Genomic DNA, 24,500 nt, shown 5'->3' on the forward strand with positions numbered 1-24,500 from the left:
CGTACTATACGTATAGAGAGGCCCTCAACACGCTAGCTAGTAAGAAAATGAAGGAAACCATTAAGTACAGAAGTTCGTCATGCATACCGAGAGAAGTGATCGACCTCTCCTTCTCCGAGAGATTGGTCGAACAACAAGTTTTCGTATTATCTATCCGACGCTACTGGCTACATACATATACAATATGTAAGATCTCTTACAATCCTCTAGCATTTGAACTCAACTTCCACATGGTATTCTCCGGCTATATTGATGACGTGGTCAAGAAAGAATCCCGCCAATTCCTCTTGAATTGCTTTCATGCGATCTTGTGGTAGGAGTTCATTCTGCATCTGCCACGTCTAATTTGAAGAAGGGGGTTAATACATATATATTAATGAAACTCAACAGAAATGATGGTGTAATAAAATGAAATTGTGAATATTATTGCTTACGCACTTCATATTGTCTTTTAGAGTAGCCCCGCTTATCTTTGCAAGTCGCGTTGTAGATGAACTCGCACACGTAGTATCCACAGTAATCATTCCCTTGTTCCTGCCACAAGCACTTTACGAGAAATAGAGCTCAATCAAACTGATAATGAAGCATTATAAATGGATTGATGAAAGTAGCTAGAATCAACGGGAGATGCGCGCAACTAGCTAGCTAGTAGTACTTACTTTCGGGTATGTATATCGCAGCTCCTTCGGTAGTCCCGGAGCTTCTGCGGTGAACTGTTTCCAAACCCTGCAAGACAAAGAAAATAATTATTACTTGAGATATCAGGAAATGAACAAAAAGTTGCCGATATGGTGCGATAATGATCGATTGAACTTACTTGTTGAGAATTTTAGTCATGTTCGCATAGGTCTCGGGATCTTTTCGTCTCGAGTCTAAGACGGTTACTAGTCCCCGCTCAAGCTTAATCTCTAGGAGAATATAGTGGAAGCTGCGCACGCATGCATAACTCATCAATTACATTACTATAACCTCGCTCGAGTAATAAGGGAAACCGAATATGCACACGACAGTAACACTCACTTGAAGTTGTAAGGAAAGAGTATTAAATCTTTGTTTTGATTTATTAACAATGATTTGAGCAAGTTGGCCTCGGCCTCTTCGGCCCTCTTTTTAACCTGAAATTCATCTATGAGATTTGTGTTAATGAACCCAATATCATACATTTCTGCTTTTCTGCACTCGACGATCTTCAATCTGCATAATATAGTGAGGATAATTATAAATACATGCAATTAAAGAGCTGAGCTATATATAGAGACTTAATGACAGAAGTAGTACTTACAGACAGTAGCAAGTGACCGTTAATTTATCGAGGGCCTTTTGATTGAAGAACTGGAAGAACTCCTCAAATGGAACAATCAACAGATCAATTCCAACGAGGTCGTGCTCCTCTTTAACTCTCAGATACAAAGTATCCGTCCCCCCAGACTCTCTGCAGGTTTTCATGTACCAATTATGGAATCTTCGCATCATCGTTGTTAGAGATTTTTCATCTTTGACAAGAGGCTTCCCGTACTCGTATCTGTGTTCGTCCACCTCCAAGAAATCATAATGTACATCGTCGGGCAGGTAATCTCCAAGATTTCTATAACCGGGCACCATCCCCGGAGCATTAGCGACGATGTCGCTAGACATATTGAACGGGGGGCATGATTGGTTCGCTTGTTCGCCGAGCTGGGCAATTTTTTTCCCAGCTGCTCGTCGTTCTTTTAACCTTTGATCACTGACAGTACTTCCCAACCGCTCCGCTTTGAGATATGCCTTTTCAGTAACGCGCTCATAGTTGGTTTTCGGCGGAGACTTTGGTGGTTTTCTCAGGGCATCGATAGTCCGCTTTGCTTTCACCGCATCTACCTTCTCCTTCGGAGGTGGATGTCTCTCTGCTTTCGCCCCTTCAAAGAAGTCCTTGACTTCTTTTTGCACGATCTTCTTGTTTTCTTCCACGGTCATCTCGTACGGTAACTTCTCTAGAGGCTTGAGAGGTGGACCGTATCTGTATTGCCTCCCGCCTCTGGCTGTACTGCTAGACGCCGGAGCAGACGGAGCGGCTGCGGCTGTCTTCTTTCGTGCTTGCTTACGAGGCGGAGGAGAAGGACTACGATGCGCCGGAGCAGCCGGGGCGACGGCGGGTCTCTTCCGCCCTTGCTGGCGAGGCGGAGAAGGAGGAGGCTGGTGGCTGCTCGGGCGCGCCGGCGCAGGCGGAGAAGGAGGCGGAGTGCCGCCACGCGCCGGAGAAGGAGGCTGAGTGCCCTGATCGTCACTTGCCGGAGGAGGAGGCGGTGGAGAAGGCGGAGTGCCCTGACTCGCCGGAGGAGGAGGAGGAGGCGGAGGCATCCAGTTCGGAAGGTTGATGAGCTCCTTCCGCCATAGGCATGGAGTCTTCAGACAAGAACCCAACCGAGTCTCCCCTTCACCCGTAGGGTGGTCAAGCTGGAGGTCCTCAAATCCTTCTGTGATTTCATCCACCATCACCCTAGCATATCCTTCTGGAATCGGCCGGCAGTGAAAAGTTGCGCCAGGTTCAGGAGGTGCAATAGAGCCAACAGTCGCCTTGACTTTCAATTCCATCCGCTGCGTCATAAGGTGGCAATGCTGAGACTCCATGATAGCATCTACGGGGTAGCTAGCAGGAGCCGTGAAGACAAGCTCCTGAAGCAGCTCCGTGGAAGCCACGCCGCTTCTCTGCTGAGATGGCGGGGTAGCTTCGGGTGTAGCTTCGGCAGGTCACGTGCTGCGAACTGCCTCTCGTTCCTCTAGCGTTTGTACCCTTGCGTGCAGCGCCTGTATTTGGGTCAACTCCTTTTTCTTCTTCCTCTCCCGGCGTTTGTAACCGCCTGCGTCGGGAAATCCAGCCTTCCACGAAAGGGAGCCTGGCGTGCCTCGTGTCCGTCCGGGGTGCTCAGGATTCCCGAGGGCCTCTGTGAGCTCGTCGTTCTCTTTGTTCGGAACGAACGTCCCTTGCTGCGCCTTTTCGATATACTCCTGAAGCTTCACGATGGGTGTGTTCAGCTGCTCGTCGGTCCAAACGCACTTCCCTGTACAGGGTCCAATTTTCCCCCAACCCCGAAGAACCAAGTCCTGCAACGGTCTGGCCAGCGTCGCGTCTCTGGTTCGATCCCTTTATCAATGAGGTCATTCTCAGCCTTGTCCCACAACGGCCGGGCTTTCAGGTAGCCACCTAACCCCGTGCGATGGTGATGCTTCTTCTTTGCAGCATTTTTCTTGTTTGTCGCTGACATCTTCGCTGCTCTCTCAGATTTCTTTTTGGTGACAAATTCAGGCCACTGATCTTTGATCTTCTCAAATCGGCCGATGAATTCTGGAGTCTTGTCTTGGTCGACAAACGATGATTTCAGCTCATTCTTCCACCTCCTGAATAGCTCAGCCATCTTCTTAAGAGCATAAGCCTTGATCATTGGCTTTTTAACTGGATTCTCCGGATCCTCCTCTGGCGGGAAGGTGAAATTTTCCTGCAGCGCGGTCCAAAGATCAGCTTTCTGCCTATCGCTGACATAAGACACCTGAGAGTCTTTGTCCTTAGGCTTCAACCATTGCTCGATGCTGATCGGGATCATGTCCCTCACTAGAACCCCGCACTGAGCATTAAATTTTTGCTTGGTCCAGACGGGTTCAATCGGTTGGCCAGCGCGATCAATTTCGATAATCGTGTACCTTTCATCCGCGCGCAACTTTCTCTTCGGGCCTCGTCTCGTTACCGAAGTGTTGCTCGATCCGAAGGGCTAGAAAAGAAGAAAAATAAGAGAGTTAATATGTGTACATACCAAAAACAATTAATGCATCAATTAGGTATAGTCAGCACATGCTTAATTAATTAATATATATACCTGGCCGAACTCTGTTCGGTCACCGGAGCCGTCATCACGGTGTCCTTCCCCCTCCATTCGCTCACCGGAGCCGTCATCACGGTGTCCTTCCCCCTCCATTCGGTCACCGGAGCCGTCATCACGGTGTCCTTCCTCCTCCTTTGTTTGATCATCGTCGTAGCCTGCTTCTTCATCCTGTCTTTCCAGACCATCGGTGCATGTGTCGTTGAGAAACGACAAGACGGCATCACTTCCGTGTGCGATTATCTCCCCCAACACCGCTTCTTTTGCTTCGTCTCGGGGGTGCGGATCCATAGTTTCTGCAAATATTTACAACATGGCAATTATTATTCAAACATGACAGATGGATATATTAGTGGCAAACGTTGAACTAGCTAGCTAAGCACAATAAGGAATCATATTAGTGGCATGGCCTCGACGCTTCTCTAGGGTTTGGGGTGGCCTCGGCAACGCTTCAAGGGTTTGGGGTGGCCTCAACAATGCTTCAAGGGTTCGGGGTGGCCTCGACGACAATGCTCTTTTAACTTGGTAAATTTGGGTGGCCTCAAGGGAGTTTGTCGATCGGGTAGGGGCACGGCGGGAGGGGGTAGGAGACCGACATCGTTTTTTCTAGGGTTTGGGTGTCCTCGAGAGTTTTGGTCGAGCGAGAGGGCCGGGGGGTGCTCCCGTGGTATAAGTTACCACGGTCGAGAGGGGGTATATATATCGACCGCCCCTCATGTCGAAGTTATCCGGGAGGGGGTTATATCGACAACGACGACATACATACATGGGAAAATAATGTTCTCGGGGAGGGGGTATATCGACCCCCCCTCGTGTTGAAGTTATCGGGATAGAAGAGAAGAAGAAAAAAATAGAACTTTCTTATTTTTTCTTAAATGTAACTTTTGCATATATGAACATACATACATGGAAAAAATTGCTATGAACAAAAAAACATCATATATGAATATTTTGTATATACATCCATATCCATCCATCCATCCATTCATACATACATACATACATGGACAAAAAAATGCTATGAACAAAAACATCAGTAGAATTTTCTTATTTTTTCTTAAATGTAACTTTTTGCACTAGAACTATTTCAAATAATTCCTTTCAAATGCCACAAAATTTCTTAGAAGTCCTCTGATGCCTATAGATCATTTTTATTCAAAACCCCACTTTGGTCATTTGAAAATTTTGAGCAAAGCTTCCATTTTTCAATTTTGGTCCAATCTTGGCATTGAACTACAACCCTATTTTTCCTTGCTAAAAAAATTCTGAATTTTTTACATCTTGTAGTCCTTCCTACTAAACTCTTAAGTCTAGAAGGGCAGCCCCAATTTCATCTAGCAAGTCCACCAAAAAAATTCATGTAGTTTCTGTCCAGCACTAAATTTTAATAAAACTTGCACTAACAAGTTTTTCCTTTTAACAAACCAACTTGACCATCTTCACCAACATCCAAGGAGACATCATCCTGCCAAGTTTCACATAAAACAAAGTTCCCTAGCTAGCCCTAGCATTTCATCAAACAGCTTGTGGACATGGCTGAAAACATGCAATTCTCTGAAACTTTGCACTGAACCAACTTCACCATCATCACATACATGAAGGAAGGACAGAGGAGAGGGGTGGGAGGGAGGAGGGAGTACCGGCCTGTCCGGCGGGCAGTGGTGCGGCGGCGTTGACGGCAGGGCAGGGGCGTGGCGCAGTGTCGGGGCAGGGCAGGGGCGCGGCGGCGTTGGCGTCGAGGTCGAGGCAGGGGTGCATGGCGGCGTCGTCGGGGCAGGGTAGGGGCGCGATGGCGTCGGGGCGAGGCAGGGGCGCACAGCGTCAGCGTCGGGGCACGGCAGGGGCGCGGCGGCGTCGGGGCAGGCAGGGCGCGGCGGCGACGGGGCAGGCAGGGCGCGGCGACGGTGTCGGGGCACGGCAGGGGTGCGGCGGCGTTGAGGCAGGCAGGGCGCGGCGACGGCGTCGGCGTCGAGGTCCGGCAGCCTGGCGGCGTCGAGGTGTTGGCGGTAGAGAGGCAGATCGAAGAACTGAATGAAAAATTTCACAAGTTCAGCTTATATACACAGAACATTGGTCCCGGTTCGTGCCACCAACCGGTACCAATGCCCCCCTTTAGTACCGGTTGGTGCCACCAACCGGGACCAAAGGCCGCCGCTTCCCGCCCTTTGGACTGCTGAAAAGAGACCTTTGGTCCCGGTTGGTGGCACCAACCGGTACTAAAGGGGGGCATTGGTACCTGTTGGTGGCACGAACCGGGACCAATGCCAACCTTCAGTCCCGGTTGGTGCCACCAACCAGGACCAAAGGACGCGCATAGCGGCGTGGTGGTGGGAGTTTAGTCCCACCTCGCTAGTTGAGAGGGGCGCGCAGTGGTTTATAAGCCCCACTGCCGCACCCCTCTCGAGCTCCTCTCTATTGCAGGCTTACGGGCCTAATTGTCACTACTATGCCAGATGGGCCTATTGGGCCTTCTGCGGGCCTGAATCCTGGCCCATTGATGGGTTTCTAGTCGTATTCAGGCCGTGGTGGCCCAGTAGGTGGCAATTTTTTTTATTTTTTCCCAGTTTTTTTGTTTTCTTTTTTGCTTTTTTTTGTTTTGTTTCTACTTACAACAAAATACTTATTTATTTTATTTTATTTTGTTTCTACTTATATATTTGCTATTAAAGTTTCTAACAAACAAAGTTCTTTATGAAAATTCTTTTTGCTTTTAATTTGAACAGAAAATACTTTGATAATTTTAGTTGCATCAATTTTATATAATTTTAGTTTCATAAATTTTAGAGGTTGCTTATAATGTTTTGAACAGAAAATACTTTGATAATTTTAGTTTCATAAATTTTATTTATGTTATTAAAGTTTATATTATTTTGTTTCTACTTATATATTTTATTAAAGTTTATATTATTTTGTTTCAAATTACTTATTTATTTTATTTTGAGATAATTATTTTTGCTATTAAATTTTCATGCATTTACTGATTATTTTATTTTGTTTCTCTTTTAAAGTATCAGGGTTTCATACGGAAACTCATCTGTTACAAAAGGATTTCATTTTTTTGAACTTATTTGAACTCCATAGTTTTTCTATGTTCAAAATGCACCATGCAAAGCCACATCATCAATTTTCAACCCTTTCTGACTTCATTTGTTATTTTTCATGCATTTACTGATTTTTTTCAGCTATAAGACCCTGAAATTGAAAAGCATTTCAAATGAACTCTGAAAAGGTTAAAAATTGGCATGCTGTCATCATTTCACCCACGTAGCATGTGTAAGAAAGTAGAGAGGCTTACGGCCAAAACTGGATGCACTTCGTGTACAAAACGGACAATCTCTTTGGAAAAATCAGGGTTTCATACGGAAACTTGTCTGTTACAAAAGGATTTCATTTTTTTGAACTTATTTGAACTCTATAGTTTTTCTATGTTCAAAATGCACCATTCAAAGCCACATCATCAATTTTCAACCCTTTCTGACTTCATTTGTTATTTTTCATGCATTTACTGATTTTTTTTCAGCTATAAGACCCTGAAATTGAAAAGCATTTCAAATGAACTCTGAAAAGGTTAAAAGTTAGCATGGTATCATCATTTCACCCACATAGGATGTGCAAGAAAGTAGAGAGGCTTACGACAAAAACTGGATGCACTTCGTGTACAAAACGAACAATTTCTTTCGAAGTATCAGAGTTTCATAAGGAAACTGTCTGTTACAAAAGGATTGCATGTTTTGAACTTATTTGAACTCCATAGTTTTTTTATGTTCAAAATGCACCATTCAAAGTCACATCATCAATTTTCAACCCTTTCTGACTTCATTTGTTATTTTTCATGCATTTACTGATTTTTTCAGCTATAAGACCCTGAAATTGAAAATCACTACAAATGACATGGATAGATAAGTGACCAAATTAATAGTAGTTCATCATCACATTAAAATCAAAGTACATACATAGTTCAAATTGAACAACATATAGCTTTCCAGAGCATCTATTTAAACCATACATTGAAACTATGTAAAACCTTTCAATGCAACAACAAATGCGATCATAATCACAACTAAGGTAACAATTGATCCAACGGCATAATGATACCAAGCCTCGGTATGAATGGCATATTTTCTAATCTTTGTAATCTTCAACCGCATTGCATCCATCTTGATCTTGTGATCATCGACGACATCCGCAACATACAACTCCAATATCATCTTCTCCTCCTCAACTTTTGTATTTTTTCCTTCAAGTAATTGTTTTCTTCTTCGACTAAATTTAACCTCTCGACAATAGGGTCGGTTGGAATTTCCGGTTCAACCACCTCCTACATAAATAAAATCTATGTCACGTTGGTCGGCATAATTGTCATAAACAATTAATGAACCAAATAGTTATAAAAAGATAATATATACCACATCCGAATCATAGACAGGACAAGGGCCGACGGGGGCGGATACCAGAACCATCGCACTATATAATAACAAGGAATAATAAAAGTAAGAAAATTAGACAAGTATCTATCTCAAGTAAGAATTTCTTTTCTTTCAGAAAGAAGATAAGAACAAGAGGCTCACCACGGTGGTGCCGGCGGCGAGATCGGCGCGGGCGATCGACGGCGGTGAAGACGGAGACGGGGCGTGACGGACCGCTAAACCTAGAAAAATCTCGGGGAAAATGGAGCTCGGAGGTCGAGTTTCGAGAGAAGAAATATTAACTAGTGTGGCTCGGACATTTCATCGAACACCTCATGTGCATAGGAGGTGAGCTAGAGCACCCAAATGCCCTCCCCTCGCCGGCCAGCAAAAAACAGAGCAGGGTGGAGTGCTCTGCTCGCTGGCGATGGGCTATATATAGGCAAATCATTTGTCCAGGTTTGTGGCTGGAACCGGGACCAATGGTTATGGGCCAGGAGCGAGGCCCATTTGTCCCGTTCGTTCTAGAACCGGGACAAATGGGTCCAGACGAATCGGGACCAAAGCCCGCGAATTATGTACTAGTTGAATCAATGTATCAACATATCTTCAATGTATCAAAATGTCGTTGAGTGAAATAAAAGAAATGTGTTTCGGTGGCCCAAAAATGTTATACATAGGGCCTCCGGCCGGCCGTGGCGGACCAGATGCGTCCACCTGTTGGGCGCACGGCCAGCGCATTCAGGAAAACGGCCGGACGCCGCCCCATTGCCCAACTCAACCAGACAAAATCCAGACAAAATGAACGTCCATTTGAAGTCGTGTGTTGGAGTTGGCCTTAGAGACTCAAGGAGATGGCAGGAATCTATGTCGGAGTTCTATCGACTCTGTCCCAATGGGCGAACACGAGAAGGATCAGATTCCGGAAGAGCAGCTCCAAGATGAAACTCAGACATAGTACTCCTTTGACAGCTGGCATGAGCTCTAACAAAATCTGTAAATCAAGCAGGCATGCCATAAATCATCCATACATGCAACACGACACAAATCAAATAATTCCAGCCATGCCACCGGAGTAGAGTACCATCAGCGAGGAGTATGTGACGTACAGGTCTTTGTGAGAGAGTGAAGTACTGCTGAGCTCAGTCCTCCCAGTAATGGGCCAAGTTGAAGCCCTATCCGCCCCAGCTCCTGGCAGTGCATTCATATTCCAAGGGAAGGTGCACATCAATGGCAGGCTTTTGTTTTTCCTTCCTTGTGTATGTTTGTACTGTCTTTCAGTCTTCTCAGTCTCCAGCAATGACCATGCACTGCGTTCACAGGAATGGAGGAAGGAAGAACATGCTGCAACTTCAGTTGGCTCTGTCATCATGATTTTTGCAGGCAGAGAGGCAGAGGCAGAGCGGTTTCCATGGTCAATATGTCTAGTCGGACCAAGAATCCAAATCTTGCATTATTCTGTAGGGTACCATCCCTTACATCTCTGGCACTCGTGCCTGCACCATATCTCAGCTGGAGTACTGGTTCGTCTGTACTGCTACTAGTACTGTACTAGATTTATGTAAGCAATGAGGTTAGTTACAGGAACCGTATCTGACCAGGATTTGGAGTGTTATGAGAAATTTATTCTTCTTCTTCAGAAATCCTTTTGTTTTGGCAAACTTCTTCAGAAATCTCCACATTTCATATTCAAAATCTTTACTGGTAAATGGATCACAGTATGATAAAATCCAAAAGGTTGAGCTGAACTTGAGTGTTAATTACAGATACAGAGAGGGTTATTCTTCCTATAAGATGAGATACAGAAAGTAATTTGCTCACTGGAAAACTTGCACATTGCCGCTAAATTTCATTCCGCTACAGAGAAAAACTTTATACTATAGTACTAGCTGGTCAAGATGTTGAAGAAGTGTCTGCAGAATCAACAGGACCCAGCAAGCCAAAAATTATCACATTCTTGACATTTTCCAAAATCTTGAACAAGATATGTATCACTGTTTCACATCAATCTTGGAGAATGAAGTGATTTGCCATGATGATGGAGGTTTGAATAGAAGAGGTATGCATTGCTACTGCTCTAGAAGGTTGCTCTTGGCAACACATAGAGCAGTGAACACAGCTGCACCGTCTTGAATGCATCTCATCATCATGTTGATGCGTCGGGACTATACGAGGTCTGTGCGGAGATCAGCAAGGGCGAGTTTGATTTGAAGCAAGACTTACCGCGCTGCCGCACTCGAGTACTACGGGAGTAAAGTGTACAGTATATTAATTAGATGTTCTGCCATTGACTTCGGTAGCCAAGCTTGCCTCTGTTTTTTCACCATGACATACCGGTACTTTTTGCCCCTTTGAAGGGCTTTATTAATTTAAAGCCGGACGCTTTTTGCGTCTTCGTTCTAAAAAAACATGCCGGTACTTTTTCTAATGGCAGATTATATAAAAACAATCGTTGCTCAAAAAAGTAAATATAAAAAACATTTTTTTTTCTTTTTCTAACGGCATGTAGTAAAAAATCATTTTCAAATGATGGTAGACTTTATTTTGGATGACAAGCCACACGAATAACTTGCACTTGGGGGGAGCTCAATCCTTTCGAACCGTTGGAACCATGGGAGTGGAGGCGCGGCCAAAAAATTGAGCCTTGTATGTATGCCGAGGGCACGGAATACTCCCAAAGTGAACTTTTCTTTTGCGGGTCCTAAAGTGAACTTTCAAGCTATGGTGTCTAGAATTCCTTGGAAGAGATGAATATGAGAGGGATTTTCCCAAATGATGAGGAATTCCCGAAGGACTGCAATGTGAAGACTGGAATATAAAGCAAACAGTTTCGTTCGCCACGAGAACCACCTGAGCGCGAACCAGGCTAGACAGGCCCTTTTACTAGGCCTCCCAGCCCGATTGCCATAAATTGTACAAAAAATAATAATACAAATTTGTTAAAAAAATGCCATGTTCTAGGTAAAATATATACTGTATTGCGAAAAGAAAATTCATGAAAAAAGTACACAAACAAAATACCATGATGGTAGCAAGTAAATTGCCATGCATGGCAAACTCAATTTGCCATGATCCAGCAAAGCAATTTGCTATAGCTTGGTAATTTAATTTGTCATGGTCCAGCATAAACTAATTTACCATAGCTATGAAAACGGAATTGCCATGAGATTTAATTTTAGAGAACAAAAGTTGTACAAACTGTTGTGAGAACAATTTCTTTTGCCATGGTGTGAGCATGAAAAATTACCATGAAAAAAATGAAATTATAAATTAAAAGGTAGAGTTGCCAACGGGCACTATATGAATTTACCACCAAGCTAATGATTGATTTGTCGTGTCAAATGAAGATCTTTTCCCAAAAATTACCATGTAAGTACTATGTTTTCTATTACCCATTGGAACGATAAGAAAAAAAACTCCCAAAAACCTTGGAAATTTTTGAAAAAACATGAATTTAGTCTTTTTGGTCACATGGCAACAAATACCAAAAATATGTTTTACTAGAACATCACAAATTATTGAATTTTTTTACATTGCTCACATGGCAAAAATGGAAATTTTGTCCATATAAAACATGGTAAAATTTTGGGAAATTTTGCAATTGGCGCATGGCAAAAATTATGAATTTTGATCTTTAAACCATGGAAATGTTGAAAATTTTCATGGTATTTAACAAAAGGATTTTTTCATGCTATGTAGATTTTTTTTTGCTGAAGATGAAAAAAGCGCATAACATAAATTTTCCATGTCCCATGTAAAAAATTAAGAAGAAATCTGTATTAAAATATTTTTTACATGGCAATTATATATTGGTGATATGGCAAAATTGAATTGTTGACATTGCAAAAGTTTTAAGATTTTTGCCATGGCAAAACTTTAACAAATTATTAACCTTTCCATGCAAAAGCATAGCAACTTTTCTCTAAACTTGGCTTGTGAACATTACAAAAATATCCATCGCTAACCCACAAGATATCCATGAGCGCCTTGTTTACAGTGCAACTCTTCTTATGCGAGAGCTCGAAGATCTTGGGGCGATGTCTTTCAGGCGTTGCAGCCTAACACCCCTGAGCTATGGAGCATCCCAAAACGGTACTTTGTTTCTTTTAACGTTTGTGGCCGCCACAAAGACGTCTTGGTCATTGTCATTACATGTTGTATCCCCAAGGGATAATGCTCAAAATACAACAGTTAAAAAATGATTGTCGTTTTACATAGCCCGCAAATATTCGGATCGGACAATCTGGACAAATTTTCTCGTTCAACGGTTGTCACCTAATTTGTCCAAAACCATTCGGACGGTCTGAAATCCTTGAAACCGAACTGGGGCAAGGGAACTTTGCGGGAGTATGAAAATCCGCCATGTCGGACTCCGACAACACGGGCCCACCCAAAATCCCTCTCTCTCCCTCTGCTCTAGAACCCTTCTCCCCACATTCATGCTGCTCAAAGAGGATGTGATCGGACGGCCACCTATCTGCTCATGCCAGCTGATCGCGCGCAACATTCACACCGGAGCGGCGACCGAGAGCCTACTTTAGCTGATGCTGGCATTTAAGCAGTGTCGGTCCGCCTGCCCCGACTATTTAAGGCGGCCGACCACGAACGCAAGCCTTGCACCACCACATTTCCACCGCTCCTCTGCTCTCCTACATACCTCCACCACCGTTCACTATGATGGGCAAGTCTGACGCCTCCAAGTGGTTCCCAACTCGCTTATTCTTTGGATCTTGGGGAAGCTCCGGATCTTGGCACCACCGCCCATTGTCTTTAGGCCCTCGGCGTCCATGGCTCCCTCGGACGTCAAACCATAGTCGTTCTCCTCAGACAATGGGGAGCAGAAGCCGCCCCTCCTTGCCAAGGTTGTTGCACCGGACTAGTTCATGTGACAGATGTAGATGGTGCTGAGGGGTCGATCATCGAGCGCGGTCCGGCGTAGCCATTCCCTGCGCCCCATAAGGCGTCCAAATTGAACACCGCGTGAAGGAGGAGCCGACCTCCCCACATCGCAGTCCCGACTTCCACACTAGAGAAGCAACCATCTCCATTGCATCCCCAGCCCTGGAGCCATTGGTGGGTGCTCGTCGTGAAGACACGAGAGTCGTCCTCCCTAGCGTGTTCCCAAGCTGCGCGGCTGCCTCGACTAATACCTTAGTGGCGGCGACGCGTCCTCCTTAGCGACCAACAAATGCCTCGTTGAGGTGGAGCGACGGGAATGGCAAACATGGTGTGTTTGACAAGTTGTGAAGACAGGCGTCGTGCCAGCCTCGGTGCTCATAGACCTGACGCTCGCGGAGGCATGGGCTCTGGATTGGTCCAAGACCATCGAGCAAACCAGCGCCCGCCATCGGCACCGACTCAACAACTAGCTCCTCCCAGTGGGTTGGCTGAGTCCGAGTGTTTGGCCCGGCTCCCGGGCAAGGCGGAATTGTTGCCGCCAGGTGGAGGAAGCCGAGCGGCTGTGCTGTGATCACAACGGTGGCCAATCAGAGATGTCATGACTCCTGGCAGGCCTTTCGATACTCGAACGACGACGACGACAGCAACGACGACAGAAGTTCCTATGGTCAGGGGGTCATGCGTCCGGTACCTCGCCTAGTTTAGTTTAGCTATATTTAAATTTAGTCTGACTTTGTTAAATTTCGTCCGCTTGATTGTAAATATACCCCCCTCCCCCAACACACACAAGCTGTTCCCCTCACTTTGAGCTAGTGACTACGGTTGGATGACCGGTTCCGCCCGCTGTCCACGAACTCATTTGTTTTTGATGATCCGTGTTGGAGTTGCAAGGACAATACTCGTTTTTGGACTAACGTAAGCTTACCAATTCGTGGAGAATACATGCACCTGGTTTACAAATTCTTTGGTGCACTGTGTAAACTCCAAGTTTGACCGTTTGTGAAGGGAGAGAGACTGGGATGAATACGTTGGAAATGCTGCCAGCCGGGAGAAGCGCGCGGCAGGGCCGAGAATAAGAATGATTGCGTATCTTTGGACCGAGAGAAACCAGAAGTGCGTCATCAATTCATCACCATCATCACACTTTCTCGTTGACAGCTAACCACCACCATGAATGTACACATCCTGCAGAGCCCTAGGCAGCTCGGCCTGCATTGAAGCTGTGCAGGAGACTACTGGAGTACACATTGCGATCCACTGCTGCTTTGCTGGGGTGGGCCTATAAATTCGCACCCTCGCCTGTGCTCTCCCCCCACCACAAGTTCTTCCTCACTCGAGCTATAGCCAGCTAGCCTTCTTCTTCCTCTGCTACTACTGCCATTGTCTGTCCGTGCCTTCCAGGCCCAAGTACTGCCATTTCACGGTATGAAGAAGCAGCACTGCATTTCTCAATCCTTTCCTTGGTGCATTTCTTGCCTTCTTTCTTGAATCTTGAGTGCTGCTAGCTGTTTCTAAATCAAACGCACGCATTTGTCCGAATATGTTTTGGCCTGAGTACTACTAACTTGCTATCGATGGATGTGAAGGTGCTGCAGGGGGCTAGCTTAGCAGGGCGTGGAGGATGGAGCGCGCGAACACGGAGCTGTACCTGGAGAACCTGTGCATCATGCAGGCGAACGAGCGGCTCCGGCGGACAGCACAGCTGCTGGCCCAGGAGAACGAGCAGCTCCTCGCCGATCTCAAGCGCAAGCAGCAGCACATGGCGGCCTCCTCCAAGACGGCGGCCCAGCTGGCCAAGGGCGGCGGGCCGTCCGGCGCTAACGTGGCGTCGGCGCGCGCGGCGCCGTCCAAGTCCGGCAAGCAGCAGCCCCAGTGATCGCGCCGGAGATGCGCGCGCGCGTGCATGCATGCACTCGTGGAAGCTGTAGTCATCTTTGCGAAACACTAGCTAGTAGTAGTATGTAGTGTACGGGATAGGTCCATCAGAGCTGGCATGGATGGTTTAGTTCTACTTTTGGTTATGTGTAGCAGCTAGCGCTTTGGCCTTTGGGGGTTATATTTGCATGGCTTTTCTTGTTGCAGTGTGATGGCCTGAGCCCTGATGGGTACGTAGGTACCAGAGTACGAAAGATTAGTTCACGTTATTCCAGTAATGTACTTGCGAAATCCGCGGTTTAACGTGAACAATTTGCGAAAATCCATCTTTTACAAACACGGCGTCATGTTTATGCAATGCCAGACAGGTGAATGCGTTTCAACAAGCGAGGCTCCTTGACTGATTTTCTTTTCTTTTTCGAAAAGGGGTGCCTCACAGGAGGCACACAACCATTCTTTGACTGAAATAGGTTCCGAGTTTGCCGGATATTACTTCAATCAGACCACACTATAAACACTAAAAAAAACTCTGAAGAGGATTCCAACATTAGTACTATAAATACAACTCAATTCCACCAAAAAGAAGGGTTTATATTGTTTGTTTTTCTTGAAACAGAGGTAGTCAGATGTGGTACATTTTCCTGACAGTAAGCAGGAAATGAATATAGGACAGTATTCTGATCATGGTCTCTTGGGTGGACGTGGCACAACACGATCGGTTGAACTCGTGAATTGAATTGCAATGGAGGTAGCGCATGACTCGAGGTTGCATGCAATGCAATTGATCCTCAACTGCAGACTACGTCACCAGCACTCGAGTGAGCCTAAGTCCAGTCCAATTAATCGTTAGGTTTGCGTCCTATCCACATCGATACGTACTATGTTTCCCCTTTTCATTTCTGCAGCGCAGACGATGCACATTCCGCTGGCAGTTTCACAATGCCAGGCTTTTTCAGTTACAATATGTTAGTGTATACAGTAGAACTTAATACAGTATTATCGTATTAGTGCGAGAAAGGTTTGGAGTGTAGTGTAAAAAATGCTCAGACGGGGGAGTAGTAATTATTTGTTTTTGTTAGAGATGGATGGAGGAAGGCTATCCGGCTATATTAGCATTTTTTGGGAATATGCGGGGTGCGTGTCTTTTCATTGGCAAGTAAGAAAATGAAGCAAGCATAAAAAAGAAGTAGAAAATGAAGTACGTTAAGGGGGCATCCCAAATCAAAACACATCAATCAAACACTAATCTGGGTCGCTTGAGAAGAAGACATGGGGTTCCTCAGCCCTAGAATACCCGGAACGATCTACAACAATATTCGACTCAGACCCCTGGCTTCGGCTCTAGCCCAAAACCGCGCTTCGTCTTGGATTTACGAAAGTACACACAAGGCCAAAAAAAAGTGGTATTTAACTACAAAACTCCCAAACCAGAGGCAGGAGAGGGAAAATGCCCTCCTTGCTGGTTGCGTCCACGAACGCTGTGGGACCATCCCCCCTGGCATGCCGCAACCATGGTTCAGGTTGGGTGGCCCCGTCGACCACCGCACGACAGGGGAGAGAGCAGGGCTGCTCCAAAATCGCGCATCCATGACGTTGGGCTGGCAAACCAACACACCGGTTATAGAGGAGGAAGACGGGTGGGAGAGAGGACAACATGTGGGCCATATGCCAGTCTAATTTTGAGTCAAACGGTGTGAGTTTTCTCATGCCACATCATCACTTATGGAGGGACCCACCCGTCAGATTTAGTGTCAGGGGCTGCTAATCGACCGATCAGTGCTTTCGGCCAATTGTCAACAGAAAACCAGATTGTTTTTGTCAAAAAAAGTGAAAGGTTGTGGTATTTTTATTTAGGATTCGCAACTATGGTGGTTATTGCAATTTACTCCATTCCTCAAGCAGCTTGCGGACGGATGATGAGAGCGATGCTTAGTCCCTCCCACACACACATTCTACGGCCGCCGCCTCTCTTGGTCTCAAACATTTTGGGAACTGAGTATACAAAACTCATGCGTTTTTTCTATCCTCTGTTTATATGTTGCGGTTCGATTTATGTGTGTTGCAGAGTTTGTGTACCTTGTCATGCATGAACACGCTGAACCTACACGGCAAGTTCAGAAAGAAGCCAGACAACCACAAAGCTATATATGCTGACTACTGAAAGCTAATAATCATGAAGATTGATAATGGTTACTTACAGGCGAACAGAAGGTCTATTCTATCTCAATTTTCTCAAAAGGTACTCCATGGGTACATAGGATCTTTATAATACGGTGAACTATCACATCTTCCTCCGTGCAACATATAATTTTGACTTTCTTGAGATGTTGTGATAGCAATGATTATTCGTTTGAGTTACAGCTTTCATCAGTTTTGTTCAAATGATAGTCCTGTAGCAAACAAAATATTTTGCAACAAAAGGTAAATGGTAATTTCAAAGATAAAAGCTATCATACTTGGAGAATATATATACCTCAGAAGTTTGCAAATCTAGCTGAAGTATCAGTGTCTCTAGAATGGGTGAGTGCTGGAGAAAGTAAATCAATCAAGTGAAATCATCAGCCACACACCACTCATTGAGCAACAACTTTTTTAGCTTCCTAAACATGGGGCGCCATGTCAAATCCATTCTCAAAACAGACAGCTGGAAAATGAAGAGGGTTAAACAAAATTTCAAGATATAACTTCAGAAGTACACAATGCTTTTTGAGATACATAAGTACATGCTTTGAAAACTTTCTGGTGGTTCTTATTTTTCATAGTAATTAAGTGTTACCAGACACCAAGATTGATAATCCAAGCTGTACTTTAATCTCAATCCTACATGTTTGAATATTAAAAATGCCTAAAGTATCAAGTAGCGGTGTGCATGCAAACATGCTCAAGAAACATCAAGATTCAAGCATGTGAATTAGTGAAAACATGTAACACACACAAGGAGCTTGTTCCATAAGCTTCTATTGATAGATAACTGGATACAAACTTACATGGGATCTAGTGGATGGCAAAGAACAATTGGAGTTAGAAAAAGTGGGAGCATACCCTTATCGGATAGTCTGAAGCCAATGAGATTTGGGGCAGAAATAAGAGTGCGGGGATCAAAACCAAAACTCGTGTTGTGAATTTTAAGAAATCGTAATGACTGGGACAAGAGATTCACATGGATATGACAAGCTTTCATCTCTAACACCTCTAGCACCTTACAGCTCGAAAAATCCAGAGAGCATCCCTCAAATCGCATGCGGTAAAGATGTAACCTCTTCAAGTGCGATGAGACAAGAGTCATGTTGATTACCTGCCAGGGAAAACAAATTCGAAGCACTGGAACTTCACAGGATAAAGCATGCAGGAGCCATGGTTCCATGTGTCGGAATGCCTCCTTGGCCCAATTGGTGTTCGCAGTCTCCTGACAACCAGAACGGATGTCACATACATTCAGAGGCGTCGGGTCACGGAGACGAAGCAGCTCATTGACAAACAAGCTGGAGCCCGTAGCGCCGTGGTAGCTCTCGGGATCATCAATGGGTAGGGCGGGCACGGACTTCCAGAGCGTGCGCCAGCGCCTAGAGAGCACGCATGTCCGCACGGCGTCGCGGGAAAGCAGGAACGACATCACGTACTGGAGGAGTTCGTCCGGGAGGGCGCTGATGCGGTCCTCGCCACGAGCCACCGCCACATAGCGTCAGTGCGCGGGAACAACCAGATGGGGAGTAGGCAGGGAAACACAAGATAATCACCACATCACCTCGTCTGCAGGAGCTCGTCCGGCAAGGTGCCGATGCCGTCCTCGCCGCCGGCCGCGGCCGTTTCGATGTTTTCTTCGTAGTTGAGCCTCTCAGACATTCCGTCGAACGTGTGGCCTGCGCCGAAGCTGCAGAGTTGCAGGACGCAGTGAGTCAGTGAGTGAGAGCAGCCACAGGGAGAAGACAGACGGGAAGAATCCGTGATTATCACCTCCGGCCGCCACTAGAAGACCTGCGTGCTCCTCCTCCTAGGTGGTGGGAGAGGAAGACAAACAGGGAGTGGCGGAAGAGGTTATCACCACTGCCACCGCACGCTTGACACCTACAACATCGTCGGTGATGCGGCGAGTTCCAACGGGCTTGCGGGCGATGCGCGGCGAGCTCCAATGTCCGACGCCGGCGGTGCGGCGGCGTATTTGTTCCTCTCTCTGTCTCGTTCGATCGTTTCTGCTCGTTCGCTGGGATGATGGGCCAGGGCGACCCCAATTGACTCAAAAGGTCCAGTTAACTGTTCCTTTTTTATAAAAAAAGGTCATGAACTAAAAAAACATTTTCTTATCTCTGAATTTGTGAAAAATCTGTCCTCTAATATAAAAAATTAACCATGGGTGTTAAAAAATGTATTTAAACGTGCTATGGTCCTATAATTTGAGTTGTCATGTCAACAAAAGAAGAAGAAAAATGTCACAATAAAAAATGACATCTCTTATAATATAAAAATGCCATCTCTTAATAAACAAAAAATGCCATCTCTAAATAATAAAAATGCAATCTCTCAATAAAAAAGGCCATCTCGAAATATAAAAATGCCATCTCTTAAGAAACAAAGAATGTTATCCTTAAGAATAAAAAATGCCATGTACAAAACAAAACTTGACTTTTCAACCAAAAAAAGGAAAACCAATTAAATTGCCATGTGACATAGTCCAGAATTTTATAAACCGCCTTTTTAATTTTCTCTAGAAAAATTGCCATATGGTGAAAAGAAAGGAAAAAAAGAGAGACTAGGATTCGATGCCAGGACGTTAGCCAGTGCGGTGGCTGAAAATATTTTGAATGGTCCTACGTTTGCTGGCTTTTATCTTACAAGGAACTAGTTTCAAAATCTGACGTGGCTCCAATCCTGCGCCAAGAATTGTGCAAACGAATCTAACGGGAGAGGGCACATTCGTTGGGATTGGCCCCCTTACTATTTCCCTCTTTTTTCTTTGAAGGAATGGCCGAGTGCTCCTCTCGCTTGCTTTGATCTGTCAGAAATATGACTGTGGGCCCAAATCCAAAAAAAAAGGAGAAAAGACTATTTTGGACAATGGGGGTGGGGGCATAGGCACATATATATTACAATTAAGCACAATTTACATGGAGGACTTAAAAATAGAGAACGATTAAAATCGGCCTACCGGCCAGACATTGTGTTCGTTGGCTAGCTGAGTGCAGGCGTTCCCTTATCCCCTCCCATCCACACGCTTCCTCTCCTTTCTCTTTCCCCACACAACAGGCAGAGGGATATGCTGGAACCGGCATGGCGGCGTGCTCCATGGTGGTCGCGTCATGCTAGAACCGGCATGGCGACATGCTGGAACCGGCACAGTGGCGAGCTGTGATGGTGATGGAGGTGCATCCGTGATACTACTGCCGCCTAGGGGTGCTGCGATGACAGCGGCAAGTATACTACATGCTAAAACGTTAATGAGGGATGTTAAGACAACGATCACGCTGCTATAAGGTGGCGGCGATGGGTGCGCCATGTTCTACGATGGGGCACCAGATGGATGTTGCACCATGGCAATGGCGCTGCTACTGCAAGCAGAGAGCAACGAGTTGGAGGATGATGAGGACATGGCCGTGAGGTGGCGCATTTGTTCGTCTCTCTCGAGGCCTCTTTTCCTCTTGCTTGCTTTTTCTTTCTGAATAGTCCCCGGGCAGCGCTGTGTAGCGAGACGTAGCGTGCTCTCGCATCAAGCACCTCACTAAATGGGCCAGCCTAGTCACGCGGGAAACACCGCCTCGTTTTCACGTTTTTTGTTTTTGTTTTTTAGTCTTGTTTACACTTCCAAATATAATAACAAAATATATTGCAAAATATGTTTTACATAAAAACATCTGAAAAAAATGTTAAATGTGTATACTGAAAATGTATAGAAAAAAATACAATGCATGTGAAAAAAGTTGATCATGTATTTAAATCTTTTAATCACGCATTTGAGAAATAATTAACAAGTATATGAAAATATTTCATGAAGCATTAATGTTTTTAAATGTGTATAGTAAAAAATGACCATGTATTCAAAAAATAAATATCAAAGTTTTATTTGAAAAAATTTAATCAAGCATTTAAAAATGTTAAAATATGTATAGAAAAATGTCGGCCATGTATTAAAAAAATTATTAAATTTGTATAAAGAAAATATTTCTGGAAACAACCTCTTGCAGAATTGTAAGGAAAGGCTGCGTACAATAGACCCAAAGTGGCTGGACCCTTCCATGGACCTTGCGCAAGCGGGAGCAATATGCATCGGGCTGCACTTTTTTTTATAAAGAAAACGTTTCTCATGTGTACAACGCAGAAAATATGAGAAAAAAGTTGATCATGTATTCACAAAATGTTAAAGCATTTGAAAAAATGTTAACCAAGTATTTGAAATTTTTTAGTCAAGCATTTGACAAATGTTAAATGTGTATAGAAAAATCGTTGACAATGTATTAATAAATGTCAAACTTGTATCTCAAAAATATTGAGCAAACATTTCAAAATGTTCAAATGTGCATAGAAAAATGTTGTCTATATATTTAAAAAAAGTTTAACTTGTGTTTGGGAAATGTTGCTCAAGCATTTGAAAAATGTTACAAATATGTATAGAAAAATCGACCATGTATTAAAAATGAGCTCTTTTAGGGTGATTGGCGAGTTACAACTCGTAATTTCATGTAACTCTACCCTTGTTTTTTCCTGACCGTCGGATCTGAAAAATCAGTTAAAGGTTTGTTTTTTGGTCAAAAGGGTAGAATGGTCAGATTTTTCCAATCCGTTCCGAAGAGAAATAGTTCGTCCGCCCCCGCACAGATAACTCTTTCCGTCGTTCCAAAGCATTGCCGCCGCCGCCGCCGCCCTTTCTGTCGTTCCGATCAAGAGATCTGGCGGCGGCCCCAATCCATTCAAGCAGCCAACGCCAGGAACTGCTAACCGCTGCGGCGCGCCGAGCCGGCCGACGTCTCCCTGCCCCACCGCCACTGCAGCGCCTCCCTCCGCCAAGCAGCCGGCGACGCCCAGCAACGCCGGCGAGCACTCCGTGGACAGGTACCTTTCCCTCCCCTACACCCCTTCCCCCCCCCACCCCCCCCCCCCCCCCCGCCCCGCACGTTGGTAGTCAGACTGTCCGCCGGCTGTCAGAGGAATTTCAGTTGCTTGATGCGAACCGTACTGCGTACTAATTTGCTAGTGGCGCCATAACATTTTCTATGGAATACACTGTATGGAAAATACTCTCTCTGCATGTATCAAATCAAGACTGATCACGGGTTAGGTTCAGAGAATAGGAGCTGGAATCATTGGCAAGTCAATGACTGAATTATAAGTCGGTAGGCTCACTCGCCACCGAATATGATTCCCATTCTAGATTACACGCACTGTCATTGAATGAAAAGCATGATTAAATCCAACAACCTTGTAGTGGGAACAAATGTCAATATGTAGCTAGCTAGAGAGATTAGAGGCAGAAGAAAACAAATTGAAGTGATCACATAACAGTTGCAGTTTTATTCAGTTTGCAGTCAAACTTCATATGACATCATAGGAACCAAATGACCTACCTTAATTAACCAATAGTACATGAAGAGTACAAAACACACAATCAGTTTGTTGTGAACAACCGCAAGAGATATAGTCTAAAGAATCAGTACTAACTAGCCCCACCATGAAAAAGGCAGCCTAAATTAGGTGAGCTAGCTAGCATGCCAGCTTAATTAATCAGTGTGCGGATTTTTTTTGCGGGATCCTCATTTTCACATTTAGTACCCTGTGGACAAAGTTATATGCTGCATTCAAGATTACTGCTTTTGAAGTTTGTGTTTAATATAAAAATTAATGGATGTGCTATGATGTTGTGCAGAAGAGACAGATCAGTCATAATGTGGCCAAGTTCAAATTAGTTTCCCTAGACCTACTTCTGTTTTGGGCCTTGCAATTGGCCGATATATAAGATGCAGGTCTGACCATTTGTACTGCTCATATCCTGGTGTACAATTATGATGTTGAGTTATGGTCATCCTTTTTAGTACATGGAGTGAGTTGAATATTCTGATTCTGTTTTCTGTATTTTGTTAACCGACTGCAGAGGGAAGGATGCTACTGGTGAGGAAGTAGTCAAGCCTTATACTCCAAATACACTGGATTTTGATATTGGATACTTTGAGCTTGTTTTAAAGGTAATTTATCGTAAACATGTTCCAACCCCATTGGATGTCTCTTATCATTGATTCTGATGGTAAAAAGGCTATGTGACCAGTTGACTAGAATAATTTAATAATTAGCTTCATTGTATACCATATTATTAATTCACTTCTGAAGATATGCTGCAGCCAAATAGTTCTTTCAGAACATGACCAGCCATCCACAGTTATGAGCTGTTATATCGTGTTAACTGCTGTGTTGTGATTGGTTGCCATGAAAAGCAATGCACAGATTTTAAATAGTACCATATAAACGGTGCATAGAATTGTCCATAGGTTGGTACAGTATGTACAATTTTTAGCTAGCATAAATCTGAATCTTGTAAAAGCAGTGCAGTAGCAACAGCGTTGAACTGAACTTCTTTGTTGCAATATCCATTATATTTAAGCACCAAGAGCATCACTTAGTTTAAGTTTTTATCTTGAGAACAAGAGAACAAAACATAGACTAACCTGAACAAAATAAGCCATGATGGAACTTCTGAATCTCTGAACCTTTTATCTTGAGGGGAACATGTGAGCATGGAAATTATTTTACATCCAGTACATGATTGAGACCAGTTGATAATTTATATGTGATATGCAGGAAGACATGGCCGATGCAAGTGCAGAGTGTTTGGATGAGTACGTAAACATTGTCAGCAGGATGTTTCATAGCGAGGATGAAGGTTTTGAGTTCTATAACAAGTATGCTCTTGAGAAAGGCTTTAGTGTGAGAAAAGGCTATGTTGAGTGGGATGAAGCGAACGAGAAGATAATTCTGAGGAAACTTGTCTGTAGTCGTGAAGGTTGCCGTGAAGAGAAGCACATGAAGAGGAAGAGAGAAGATAGGAAGAGGAAGCCACGGAATATCACTCGTGTGGGGTGTAAAGCGAAATTTGTCATTGCAAGAGTCGCGAAAACAGGGCGGTGGTTTGTGAAGGATTTCATCGATGAACACAACCATCCTCTGGCCCCACGAGACCTTGCTTGCTTTTTGCGTTCCCACAGAAGAATCAGCGACGAGCAGAAAGCAGACATTATAGAGATGGAAAGTGTTGGAATCCGGAAACACAAAATCATGGATGTGTTGTGCATGCAGTACGGTGGATACGACCATGTTGGATGCATGACGAGGGACATCTATAACTTCTGTCATCGCTACAAGCAGGAAACAGTCGCTGCCGGTGATGCTCAGACGGTGATCTGTCACATGATGGAGCGGCAAGAGAGAGACCCAGATTATTTCTTCAAATACTTGGTTGATAAAGATGGGCATCTGAAGGGATTGTTCTGGTCCG

At 44.6% G+C, this 24,500-nt stretch overlaps 2 protein-coding genes across 3 annotated transcripts; one reads left to right on the top strand and one right to left on the bottom strand.

Annotated features, from left to right (window-relative positions):
- The first annotated feature begins 14,471 nt into the window (after positions 1-14,471).
- On the top strand, positions 14,472-15,344 carry LOC123142093 (protein LITTLE ZIPPER 3-like). Its single transcript, XM_044561112.1, has 2 exons — positions 14,472-14,576; positions 14,740-15,344. The coding sequence occupies exon 2, from the start codon at positions 14,775-14,777 to the stop codon at positions 15,027-15,029; it is 255 nt and encodes an 84-aa protein (XP_044417047.1). The 5' UTR covers positions 14,472-14,576; positions 14,740-14,774; the 3' UTR covers positions 15,030-15,344.
- Positions 15,345-17,191: 1,847 nt separating this feature from the next.
- On the bottom strand, positions 17,192-19,221 carry LOC123142095 (FBD-associated F-box protein At1g66320-like). Of its 2 annotated transcripts, XR_006470524.1 has the most exons (4): positions 18,983-19,221; positions 18,324-18,899; positions 17,502-17,672; positions 17,192-17,418 (listed from the first exon to the last, which is right to left on the bottom strand). XR_006470524.1 is itself a non-coding variant. In XM_044561113.1 (3 exons), exons 2-3 carry the CDS (start codon positions 18,639-18,641, stop codon positions 17,574-17,576), a joined length of 417 nt encoding a protein of 138 aa, XP_044417048.1. In that variant the 5' UTR covers positions 18,642-18,899; positions 18,983-19,221; the 3' UTR covers positions 17,192-17,573. The 2 variants fall into 2 exon arrangements, 1 of the variants encoding a protein (XP_044417048.1); XM_044561113.1 differs by having other exon boundaries at positions 17,192-17,672.
- Between the last annotated feature and the right edge of the window lie 5,279 nt (positions 19,222-24,500).

This window comes from Triticum aestivum, chromosome 6D (genome assembly GCF_018294505.1).
Source record: "Triticum aestivum cultivar Chinese Spring chromosome 6D, IWGSC CS RefSeq v2.1, whole genome shotgun sequence".
Lineage (NCBI taxonomy): Eukaryota > Viridiplantae > Streptophyta > Magnoliopsida > Poales > Poaceae > Triticum > Triticum aestivum.

What these genes read in the sequence shown, in the direction of transcription:
- LOC123142095 (XM_044561113.1), bottom strand. Translation starts at nt 18,641, where the DNA reads ATGTCGTTCCTGCTTTCCCGCGACGCCGTGCGGACATGCGTGCTCTCT. An exon ending in GAATTTGTTTTCCCTGGCAG is followed by an intron (nt 17,673 to 18,323) that starts GTAATCAACATG and finishes TTCATTTTCCAG; the next exon opens with CTGTCTGTTTTGAGAATGGA.
- LOC123142093 (XM_044561112.1), top strand. Translation starts at nt 14,775, where the DNA reads ATGGAGCGCGCGAACACGGAGCTGTACCTGGAGAACCTGTGCATCATG.